At 41.6% G+C, this 12151-nt stretch overlaps 1 protein-coding gene across 5 annotated transcripts in view; it reads right to left on the reverse strand.

The window, feature by feature from the left end:
- Nucleotides 1-12151, reverse strand: part of cdkl5 (cyclin dependent kinase like 5) — a 59763-nt gene that overhangs the window by 11126 nt on the left and 36486 nt on the right. For 4 of the 5 annotated variants that reach the window (XM_028443031.1, XM_028443032.1, XM_028443030.1 and 1 more), the window contains exons 8-14: nt 11221-11311; nt 8574-8676; nt 7662-7748; nt 7139-7219; nt 6498-6673; nt 4145-4995; nt 2676-3016 (exon numbers count right to left, since the gene is read on the reverse strand). In XM_028443031.1, coding sequence (XP_028298832.1) covers nt 2676-3016; nt 4145-4995; nt 6498-6673; nt 7139-7219; nt 7662-7748; nt 8574-8676; nt 11221-11311 — 1730 coding nt within the window. The remainder of the gene's footprint in view (nt 1-2675; nt 3017-4144; nt 4996-6497; nt 6674-7138; nt 7220-7661; nt 7749-8573; nt 8677-11220; nt 11312-12151) is intronic. The other variant, XM_028443029.1, reaches the window with a different exon arrangement.

A 12151-nucleotide genomic window follows, 5' to 3' on the forward strand; every position in this document is an offset into this window, starting at 1 on the left:
TTTTTCTATAATTAGTTTTTGATCATGTGTGTTATGATGTGTAACAAATACAGAGTATCCAGGATTTGCGCACAAAGTGACAAGATGCATTATAGCTCAGATATTTTTATACTGCATTTTATTTATTTATTAAATAACTTGAAAATATATATAATTTATTTATGAATTTATTTATGAATTTATTAAAAAAATAAATACATTATAAATTATTTATTTATTATTCTTCCTTTTTCTCTTTCTTTTCCTTAAACTGCATTTCATTTGAACTAAAATCATATTTGAGAAAGTGAAAGTATCAAATACAGTTTTATAAAATTTTGTGTTGTTTTAATTTGATTTAATTTCATTAGAGCTTCAAGATGACTATTCTTGTAATTTACGCTATATAAATAAGATTTATTTAAATTCAATTTAATTGAAAAAGTTAAAAATGTTGAAATATATATTTTTTAAATTAATTACTCAACATTTCAAGTGACCCCATTACATTCTGCTAAGATACACACTATCCATTTGTGCTATACTCATTGTTTGGGACTTGGTGACTTCACCAACCAATTCATTTTTTAATAAACATAAATTTTGCACGTCTATCTTTTATTATCTTTTTTTTAATCTCATGCATTTAATTCAGCTTGTCTTATGCAGCGGCTATAAAACACTGTAGAATAATATGTAATATGTATGTAAGTATTAGTTGATTAGGGCTACGCTCATTGTGCAAGACAAGGTGCGCCTTGAACAGGAAGTCGATCCATTTTAGAGAACCCCAAACTAATCAAATATTATTTGTGTGCAAAACCTCACAGTCTAAAACTGTGACAGGGGTTCAAAGTCACATAAAAAGACATTGGCTTTGCTTGGTGACTTCAGCGTCTCACTAAGGGACACTCACGCAGGCACAGTGTAACTGGGGGTTTCTATTGGATACGTCTCCGCTGCGCCACGGCAATGATCCGGTTTTGCCCCGCTGGTTGGATGACTGTGACGTCACGAGACAGAGGAGTTCTCACGATATTTATATAATCGCGCAAGAACGCAGTTAAAGGTATGTGTTATAAACGCAACAATAAACAGATGAACAGGTCAGTGTTACTAACAAAGGAATCCAGAGTCCAACAAGAAGGTTGGACTCTGGATTTGTCATAGCCACATTTTTTAGCAACAGCCAACAGAGAAGAGATAAAACTGCACCAGCAAAACATGAACTAAATCAAAGTTGCCGCAGTTTACAGTGTAGTTACAGTATGAGAGGAAACAATATAGTGAATGTGATTTTGTTTTTGCACATTATGACGTTTTGGTGATGCAGTTAAATGAAATATAATCTGAAGGGATTTATTTTGAAAAGTAACGGGATATTTTATTGAGGAGTACATGCTCAACTTCCTGTTTAGCTTTATTTGCTCTGTACTGATTGATGCGTCATGCTCCGGTGTCCGCCAGCAATAGAAGTCCTGCGTATATCTAGCGGAGGGCACCGGACTACCGTAGCTGGGAAGGAGCTGACACGCAGCGCAGCGGACCCGGTGGAAATTAACACAAAGACTAAAGTGGAAACCTATCAGCTCAGGTGGGGCAGGGGAGACGTAACGCAGCGGAGCCGCACCCTGTGGAAATTGGGGGTAAGAAACCTTGTGATAAGAAGACAACCTACTGTACCAACAGATCCACTGCCTCCTGAAACTCTTATTGACTTGATAGTTGTGAGTAAATAACAATTTTGTCCATTGCTGCCAATTGAATATCCTCTTAAATGTAATCTTTTTTTTAACACTTTACTTGAAGTTAAAGGCTGACATTACATAAATAAGGTGTCATGAAGGCTGTCATTAAGTGTTGTTCATTTTGACAGCTGTCACCCAGAGAGTGAAAGACGAAGGCTCTGCAACGTGTGATTGTACGTGCTTCTTTAACGCTGATCGGTTGTTTGTGTTCACGTGATATTATTGGCCTATTTAGTTAACAAAAGGCGCTTTAAAAAATGTATTTCGTGACATTTCTGTTACTGCCGGAACAACACCCGGCGTTTGCTCCGGGACCTGATGATTTACAAATTAAGCACTGCCCTAACCCTTAACCCTACTTAACCCCACGAGATCCCTCCATCTAACCCAAAAAATGCCAACATCTCCAAAGGTGTCGTCATTTAGCAAACAACACTTAATGACAACCTTCATGACACCTGATTCGTGCTAATGACAGATAATGACACGTAATGTCAGCCTTATCTATAAGACACACTTAAGAGTCTGTTACTGCTGCTTAAAAATTGTGGACATTTAGTGGAGGACAATTGCTTTACATCAAATCATGCTTTTACTATTATTTTATTAATATGTGTAAGGATTCCCAGAATATTCAGTCAACCATCAAGACATGGTTAAAAGATTTGAAGTGTAATTTTCCAAGTCAACAAGAAAAGCTAAATTTACTAAAGGAAATGCAAGAAAATATCTATTACGCAACAGTAAGAAATATTTAAGGAGGATAGGTCCAAAGACCACAATCTCCAAATTGAGACACTGCTGTTGGTGTTACCATAGAAACTCCTTAGGTAGCATAGCTAAAAAAAAAGATAGCAGCCATCACAGTACGACTGTGGAAAAATACCCTTTGAAACCATTCTTTTGGGAACTGTCAGGACTATAGAACACTGTCCGTCTGCTACTGACCCTGGATAAGTCGTTGGTACAGTCCTCTCTAGACGAGCTCACTGAGTGCCCGGCCAGGGTGGTCCGGTGCTGTAGCTGAGGGGAGAGGAGCTGCAGGCTGCTGGCACGGGTTGGTATGGCCTGGCCTGGTGGAGGCAGGCCCGCCATCACTCCCTCTCCTCCGTGAGGTCTGTGGCGCTCCCTCCTCACGTACATGGAATGGCGCTGGGGCCGTTGCTGGGAGGAGAAGGGCGAAGTGTAGCCCAGGCCGTAATGATAGGATTCATGAGGAGATGGCAGGGTGTGAGTGGAGGGCATTCCTGATCCTCCAGGGTCTAAGAGCTCTGGAGCACCAGCATCTTCTAGGAAAGAAGATTTATTAGCGTTGCTACAGGTTCACATTTTACTGCAATATTGTAAGTGCTAGTTTCAAGTTGCTGAAAACATTTGTTCTGGCAGTAGCAGTTGATTCCCACAGGCAATACATAACGCCAATGATGATGGTTTTTCTGCTTTCCTCGCTAACTGTTTAAAGCTGCTGGAGTAGAATTTTTTTTTACATCAAATACATCCATAGTGAAGGCCTCATAGATCAATAAATAAATCATTTGATCAACAAAACATGTAAAAGTTTGAAATTGCCGCTCAAAATTTTGTTTTGATCTCCACTGTAACACTGTGACATTGTCGGAAAAGTTTCACGCATTGCTTTGTGGGATGTGGAATCTCGTAGATGGATCCATAGAAGTGTTTATACGTCATTCTTATTGTGATTTCTTGTGTTTGCCACAAAACTAACCCACCAAAGTGAATTCCCAACACATTTCTGGTGTTTTCACAGACTGAAAAGTTGACAAATCAATGGTAAATGTTTATTTTGAGGCTTACACGGAAAGATCCAAATCCGGCTGATATCAAATGTCTCGCAAATTGGGAATACTGGGAACAAACTAGAACCAAAAGGATGTCAACCGAATCACTGTCCTTCTTATCTGGTGAAGAAAATCAGTAGAATGAAGTAAAAACACTTCTATGCACAACCCAAAATGCAATGCAAAAAACTTGTCAATAATAATGTCAACAATAATGTTAATAAACTAAGTGTTTATAGTGAAGATCAAACCAACCTTTGAGTGGCAACTTCAACATTTGACTTGTTTTTATTGCTCTATGAGGCCTACGCTATGTCCTTATCTGATAAAAAAATAATGCCTCCAGGAGGTTTAAATTCATTCATTCATTTATTTATTCTATTTGAACTTATTGTAAACAGGCAAGACAGATCAATAACAGATCGATTTTTATTCACAACTGCTCAATGGCAAAAGGCTTGCTTGAAAGACTAATGCACATGCTTAGTTCTTAATAGTTTCGCAAAGCATGTAGCAATCCTGACTAAAAGTCACTAAAATGAGAAAAATCTTGTAACTTGCCCCCAAAAAATAGTTTATAAACTATTTGTAGAGCTAAAGTTTGACTGTGAAACCCACCTGGTGCTGAAGACTTATGTCTGGATTTATGTCTGGATGATGAGTCCAACGTGCTGCTCTCCATCCTGCGGTTCCCGCTACTACGAGAGTCAGGGCTGTGACCTGAGCGTTCGCTGTGGCGTGCAGAGGGGCTCCCAGGGGGGCCAGGAGCCGTGTTGAGGTCTAAACAGCTGGCGGGGAAAAAGCGGGCCCCAGGTGCTGCTCCTGCTTGTGTGTTTGAGTTTGGGTCGTCATGGTGGAGTCGACTCTCACTGAGGTTCCCAACAGATTTGGCATCACTCAGTGCATTGTGGCTCTTGGACAGGCTGAGATAGGAGGCGGAGCTCTTGGAGGATGACGACATAGAGCCGTGGGCAGAGTCGGCCATATTGTGGGCATGTCTGCCATGCTGTTTGTCTGCACCAGACTGTAAGGTGTTGGTCTTACCCTCCAGGAAAGTGTGCCGACCGGCCTGCTGCTGCTGCTGCTGCTGCTGCTGCTGCTGCTGCTGCTGCTGCTGAGAGCGAGAGGATGAGCTGATTTTACTGTGGCTGTACTTTCCCCCATGTCCTTGATCTGACAACTTAGCGGAAGGTCCCAGAGGGAAGTCAAACTCTTTATTTTTGGCCTCTTTGGGACTGAGAAGGTGTGGCAGGTTGTTGTTGGCCAGGTCTTTGTTGGACGAAGGAGACCGGTTGAGGGTCTGGGACATGTACGGGCCTTTGTGATGAAGTGTGGGGCTCAGACTGGATGAAGGCAGTTTGTTACCATTGATGAAATTCTCATTACCGAGATGGTGCAGATCACCGTGACGAGGAAGACTGGAACATTCTTTGCTGTTAGAGCGCCGGCTTGAGCTCTTAGTGTGACTCCTGGAGGGTAGAGAGACGATCACTGGATTTAGAATAGAATAGATTCTTATTTGTCATTCACAACATACATTTTCAATGGGCATTATTAAAGAAATGTTGTGTCTGGCTCTTGAAACCAAACAAGAAATCAAAACAAATAAAGAGAATACATACAGAAAGTTAGTGCAACAAGTATACCATGTATTGTTTCTGGTAGAAAATTAAATATAAAAACACTTCTAATTGCACTTTCCCTCCTATTGGGCATTTCAGTAGTCAATAAAGGGAATTTTGTCACCTTCATTGTCTGTCAGAGAGTCTGGTGGCCTGAGGAATGAAACTGTTACCCATTGAACAGTGTTACTCTGCAATGTTCTCAATGGGGGGAGAGAAGTCACAATGGTTTCCTCTGCCATCCTCACGACAAGGAGGTAATGTTTTCTCAGGCCTTTGTCCATCCGTCCATCCGTCTGTTAATGTGGATGTTTTTTTAACAGGATATCTCAAAAAATTCTGAACAAATTAATGAAAGTTGGTTTGCCAATATACGATGCAAAATGATACCTTCCGCATCATTTTGAAGATGATGCGGAAGGTACCGTAGATACTGTATCCAGAAACATTTCTTGAGCAAGGATTTTTCAAAACGTTATTAACGGATTTAAATGAAATTTGGTGAGCTGAACAAGTTCTATTTTGGAGATGAACTGGCAGGTATTGTGGATACAGTATCCAGAACAGGTTTTGGAGCATAATGCAGACTTTTGGCTCGTTCTGCAGCACCGCCAGCTGGTGACTTTGTAGCTCTTAATTTGGCAAAGTTTTGCACTCTCCGAGTGCTCTTATTTAATTTGTATCACCATACTCAGTAACACTTTACTTGAAGTTTTATACATAAGGCTGACATTATGCTGTTATTGTGACATGACACTGGTCATTAGCATGAATTAGGAAACAGCGTTATTTCTTTAGAAATACATTGCGTTACAGTGCTAGTTATATTACTAGCTATATTAGTCTAACTACTGTTATATTTATGTTTAGATTTTTATTTTTTTTCTAGTTGATTGTTATTATTTAATGTTTTACACTATTAGAGAGAGCACAGTTCACCAAGTCAAATTCCTCGTGTGTATAACATACATTACTTGTCAATAAAGTTGATTCTGATTCTGATAGTTACTGTTAAAAGTGACGTTGGGGCGGGTAACGCGTTACTGTACTTATCTCAACTCGATTTCTTCAACTAACCCAGAAAATGCCAACATAACTCCAAAGGTGTCATAATTTAGCGAACGACACTTAATACCAGCCTTCATGACACCTTATTCATACAGATAATGCCAGCCTTATGAATAAAACTTCAAGTAAAGTGTTACCCCATACTCCTTATCAACTCTATTTGTAAAACAGAGCTACTGCTGTAACTCTCTGCTGAGCTGCTAAACCCCCAATGCCATTGATCAATGCACAACGCAAGCACGTGGAGGCTGAAAACGAAAGCAATAACAGAGGAGTCTAACCTTGTAGGAACCGTGTTCTCCCCGTGATGGTGAGTTTTCCTCTTAGAGGAGCGGGGCGGGTTGGGGGATGCAGGAGGAGGCCGCTCCCTCTCCACCTGCCTCAGAGGCTGGAAGGCTGGATGGTTCAGACTTTGCTCTGTTAGGTATCGCTCCGTCGGGTTTAGCAGCAATAGATTCTGGTGGAAGGTTGTGCAAACATGAGTTTGGATGTACTCTAGTAGCTTGAGTCTCAATAACAATGACAGTTGAGATAAGTCATCTGTTTGTTGATGGTACATATCTGGAGCAAGATGAACTATTTGTCCTGAAAGGTGATGTGATAGAAACAGGAAGCTGCACATGTGTAAGAACCTGGGGTTGGTAAAAGTGGAAGAGGGCATGTTTAAAACAGCAATTCTTTTTAAATGTTTGTGCTGCTGAATATCTTTTAAAAGTCACAATACATTAATGCATGTAGGGGATTTAGATAAGCAGCTTTGTCTAGTCTGTAATGCTCCCAGTGTAAATTGGAAACAAGAATTTTAGATGCTTGTGATTTAAAGCTGAATGTAACGCCTGCAACGGATTAAGGCTATGATCATAATGTTATAGCAGATTGGTGTCAAAATATGAATGTAAATGCAACTCGTTCTGTGTTTTACCTTCATCAAATCTAACATCAATCCGCTCAGGATGCCTTGGTATCGTCTTTCCAAAGTCTGAGGATGAGTAACTGAGGGAAACTGACAAACACGTAAAAAAAAAATCAATTGTACCCAACCTGAACCTTTCTATGCACCGGTGTTTACTATCAGGTTTTACAGGATAGTAGATGTTTAGAGAAGAGGTTTGTGGTTCAAAACACACAGGAATCTTTCACAGGATCACACAAAATAAACTGACACGCACACGCACACACACGCACACGCACACGCACACACACACACACACACACACACACACACACACACACACACACACACACAGTGTTGCTAGGCCTTCTGGGACATTTTCTCATGCTGCTAAACTGAACACCAACCACCTATCTCATGAGTCACTGCTATCCACTCAGTCATGGTGCTGGGAACACGGCCACGAAGAAGAGAGTGAAATAGAGGCCGAAGGAGGTGAGAGAGAAGGAGAGAAGGGAAGAGGAGGAGAAATGGCAAATAACATGATTCCTACCCTGATCCCATGAAAACGCGGGTTGTTGTAAAAGAGTTTCATCTGTTCGGCAGGAAGAGGCCCCAAAACTTTCTGAATGGTGAACAGCTTAAGAGAAAAATTAATCTATTAAACAATGCTATATCAGGAAATTAAACATTTACACCAGTGAAAAGGATCTTTACATGATTAAACACAGTTAATTTTGGGAAGAAATTAAGTAATTACGCTGCTTTTGAGCTTAATCTTGTGAATTGATCGAATGGTTAACATAATTTTTTTTTTTTGGTGTATATTTGGAGGCAAAAGACCTTGAATCACGGTAATTTATTCAGGGGATCTGCACAACATGTGCATGACAACCAAGCTTGAATGCTTGTAATTGTCATTCAAGGGCCCTGCATGAGTATAATCAGTGTTTTTATGAATCTCATTTTTATAAATGCATACACAAATAATTAGGCAAGTGGAGGGAAACATAATGAATACAAGTGACATCAAGATATGTTGGCCACAATAAGATATTAGTAATAATAATAATGAAGTACAAAAAATGCTTTCTTTATCCCTTTGTGCTGATAATATATTGTCGTGAGTAGGTGAAATGGCCCTGAAGCAATGCTCTTTATTCCAATGAATTCCCTATTACAGCCGTGGGTACATTAAATAAGCAGTTATTGTGTCTTGGGGCAGAAGATATAACTGAATATTTATGTTTAATGATTCATTGCATTCGAGTGATTTTTTGGGAGGTGATATACTGACATTTGACATTTAACAGAACTGTATCAGCAAAAGAGAACATTGGTGTAAGAAACCCCTGTCAATTTTCTCGGTTCTCGTTTTTGATCGTGGGTGAAATTTATTTAACTATATACATAACATGTTTTTCTCTTCTTCATCTACCTGTCTTTCAAAATATTCTGGACTGACCTGATCAATTTCGCTTTCCCCGGGAAACAATGGCTGCCCGTCGCTCAGTTCCCCGAGGATACACCCGACCGACCACATGTCAACCGCTTTCCCATAGGGAGCCCTGTGGGAGAAAGAAACAGAGACGACAATGACAGCAAACTCAAACCTCATTAATTTGAAGGTATGGAGATAATGATAGTGCTGAGAGTGAAAATGTGTGGGATGCAGAGCATAACAACTCAAACGAAAAAGGAGATGATTACAAGAACAGAGATCATAGTGTTTATGGCAGTGGGGTGGTTAAAAAAAAAAGTCAAATCAGTTTCAAACTTTCTGATGAAATAGATTAATGAAGAAGCTGAAGGAGTGGTTGAACAGTGTGGCAGCAGAGAAGCAAAGGAGAGGAGCAGTGGTGTTGGAAGGAGCGGATTTTTGAGTGGGCGACATTCAAACGCTGTCTCAATAAATGTTCCAGGGCCTTTTACTAAATCAGGCTACAGCATAGGCTCCATGACGATCAGCTGTCTCCTAGCTGGAACAAACATTTAATGCAGCAACAGCAACACAGGCAACAGAAAGCAACAGCTAAACTGGCTTCAGGTTTATTGTTCAAAGTATGTTTTGCTCATTAAAAAATAGGTTAATATAGCCTTGTGATTAATGAGGTGCTTGGATATAAGATCACCAAGACATTCCCCATCTTGTATCTGGGAAATATTGGCAAAGTTGTGCAGAAGGAAGATAACTATCTAAGAAAGCATCCGAGAAAGCCCCAAGGAGCCGAGGACCCAGCGCACCCCACCACCAACCCCAAGGCCCCCCTGCCAACATCCACCCCCCACCACACCAGCGCACCCAACTCCCCCTTTAAAAAAAATCAAGCCGACATTTTCCCCAACAAAAGACTAAGAGCTTGCCTGGCAGATTAATTATCGTTGGTACAAAATGCATATCATGAATCAGGCTGAATGAAAATGCATAAATATGGTGAAAACTATAAGTCTAAGGAGAAGTAATTTATCATTTCCACACATATTACATGTAATTATATATTCCATTCACATTCTTGCTGAATTTCAACTCATTTAGCTGATGGACATTTTTACGAGGTGTCATGACGTTATTCGACTGTGAATAAATCATAATAGTGGCCTTGATTAATTTGTTAGTATATAACTAGGGGTGTAATCAATCCTTCGATCTGAATCGATCTATCAATTGGATAAGGAACGATACAATCAAATTGATAGAAACTCAAATCATCAATCAACATTGTCAGTGAAACACAGCACAAGTCTTTTTGCTTTTGTTTTTTTTCCCCTTGTCTGCACATGCTGTCAAAGCTCAACACTACAAGAAGTGCAATCATTATGAGACAGCAACGCATGTTTTATTGCAATAAAATAAATTGATTTATTTTATTGCTTAATTGTGACCATCACCAGCCCTCCCTAAGGTAGGGTAAGAAATCTTTTATTATAGGGAGGATATAATAAGGGAGAGCAGTGTTACACCTAAGTGGAGGGGGAGGGTGAGGGGAAAGGGAGCAGGGAGGAGAGACTCAAGATAGGAAATAAAAAGGGTGGGGAAGAATAGATTGTTATACAGTGAGGGTGAGATGTGAAGTTGTAGAATATATTGTGCTTGTTATGTTGTGTAATCAAGCCAGTATAGTGACAAGTGTGAAGCTTAGCTATAATGGTGGTGGCTGTGGACAGGTGGAATGAGTGAGTGGTAGTACCTAAAGGTATTTTTGATTAACGTGTCTAAAGTTAAGCCCAGTATGAGTTTTATCCCACATCCCAAGACGTGCCAGTGCATCGTATACCAGTCTATGTACAAAAACTGTTACCGCAAACCCAGGAACTGCCACGGGCCCGCAGATGCAGCCAGGCCAGCAGAAAGAGTGGGGGCCAGGGAGCCCCAGCCCACCCCCCCACGGCCGAGCAACCCCCCAGATGCCCCCAAGATCCCAGGCCGAGAGGCAGCCACCGCCCACCACACACACATCCGAAGAAGCCCCAAGCAGCCGAGCACCCAGCGCATCCCGCCACTGACCCCAACCCCCAACTCCAAGGCCCCCCGCCAGCATCCCCCCCCCCACCCACCCACCCACACTTAAGCACCCAACCCCCGAGGGGATGGCCCAGAGAGCCCCCCGCCTGAGACCTCAGCCGAGGAGTCAATGCCCACGCCCAGCAGACGGCCAGAGCCGTGCCAAACGGGCAGCCAGCGGGCGCCCGCCGGCAGGCCCAGAGCCAGCAGGGAACGGACCCTAAGGGCAGAAGGACCCGGAACAGAAGCAGCACCGAGAGCAGCGCCCCCAGGGACAGCGACCATGCCCACAGTTGCCGAGGGCACCAAGGGGGTGCCTCTCCAATCCCCGATGGAGAGGCACTCTTTTTGCTTTTGTTAAAAATAATTTACGGTAGATTAAACAATCAAACAATAAAACTGTCAAAGCATCAGAATGGCTTAGTAGGTGAAATATAATCGAATCGAATCGAATGGTGGCAGTGTGTTGGAACAGGGCGACATCTGACACATGTTGGATAAGGGCTCCTTCAAACTAGACTTGAGCACAACTGATTTGTTAAATAAAGTAAAACCAACCAACAATAACTCTCGTCTCGTTTTCTGCTTTTTCTCGACAAACACGACTTACCCCAGCAGCAACTCAGGCGAGCGGTACCAACGTGTGGCCACATACTCAGTGTAGTTGGCATCTGTCCCTTCCGACAGGTTCCGAGCAAAACCTGAGGTGGAGCCACACAAATAACAGTCAAACTGGGATATTTAGCCAACAAGAAAAAGCTCAGTGGATTTTCAAATCATTCGTATAGCTCTGGTAGCAACATGATGGTCTTTTCATGTGATTAAGACCTTAAGTACCATACTTTTGTCAGCACAGGCGGTCTGTGAAAGATACTTAGATAGCTGGTGCACAGAGTCCATTTTAAGCAGGAGAAGTCACAATAAACTGCATGCCAGCTCTGACAGTGAATAAAAATTCTCACCCCAGCTGACTCAGTAGGGCAGCATGAGCCAATAGTGCAAAGCTAATTGGCTTTGTGGTTTTGTGAACACTCATCCAAATATAGGATGTACACCGGGGAAACGAGAAGTGTAAATCCAAGTCCTGTATGCCCAATTCATCTAAAATATTACCTTCCTCCTACTGTGTTGGAGCTAATCCATGCCAACTGGACAGATTGGCTGAAGGAATACAGTTGATCAGGACATTTGAGGTCTTGGTAAACGCACAAATAACTACAAAGAGATCAGTGTGCAACAGTGCATGTGATCCTGTCAGGTAAAGTCCAAACATTACCCTCTGTAAAGACCAAGCCTGGCTAAAAACTGGCAGCAAATCAAGTCACAACCTATTTGAATTTACCCTTCTTCAAGTTGGCAAAGTGTAAGACTAAAAAGACGCCCGATTTCTGTGCATTACTATGTTGCTTCCTTCTAAGCTGAAAAGAAAGCACAAACTTGCTGATAGCAGCGATTGGAGATGGATAAATTGGCCGAGAACAAATTGATCATAAGGATCAAATCACATTAGCAAAATCGACATTCAACGCCAACACAAGAAA

The sequence above is a fragment of the Gouania willdenowi genome, chromosome 3 (assembly GCF_900634775.1).
Source record: "Gouania willdenowi chromosome 3, fGouWil2.1, whole genome shotgun sequence".
NCBI classification, from domain to species: Eukaryota; Metazoa; Chordata; class Actinopteri; order Blenniiformes; family Gobiesocidae; genus Gouania; species Gouania willdenowi.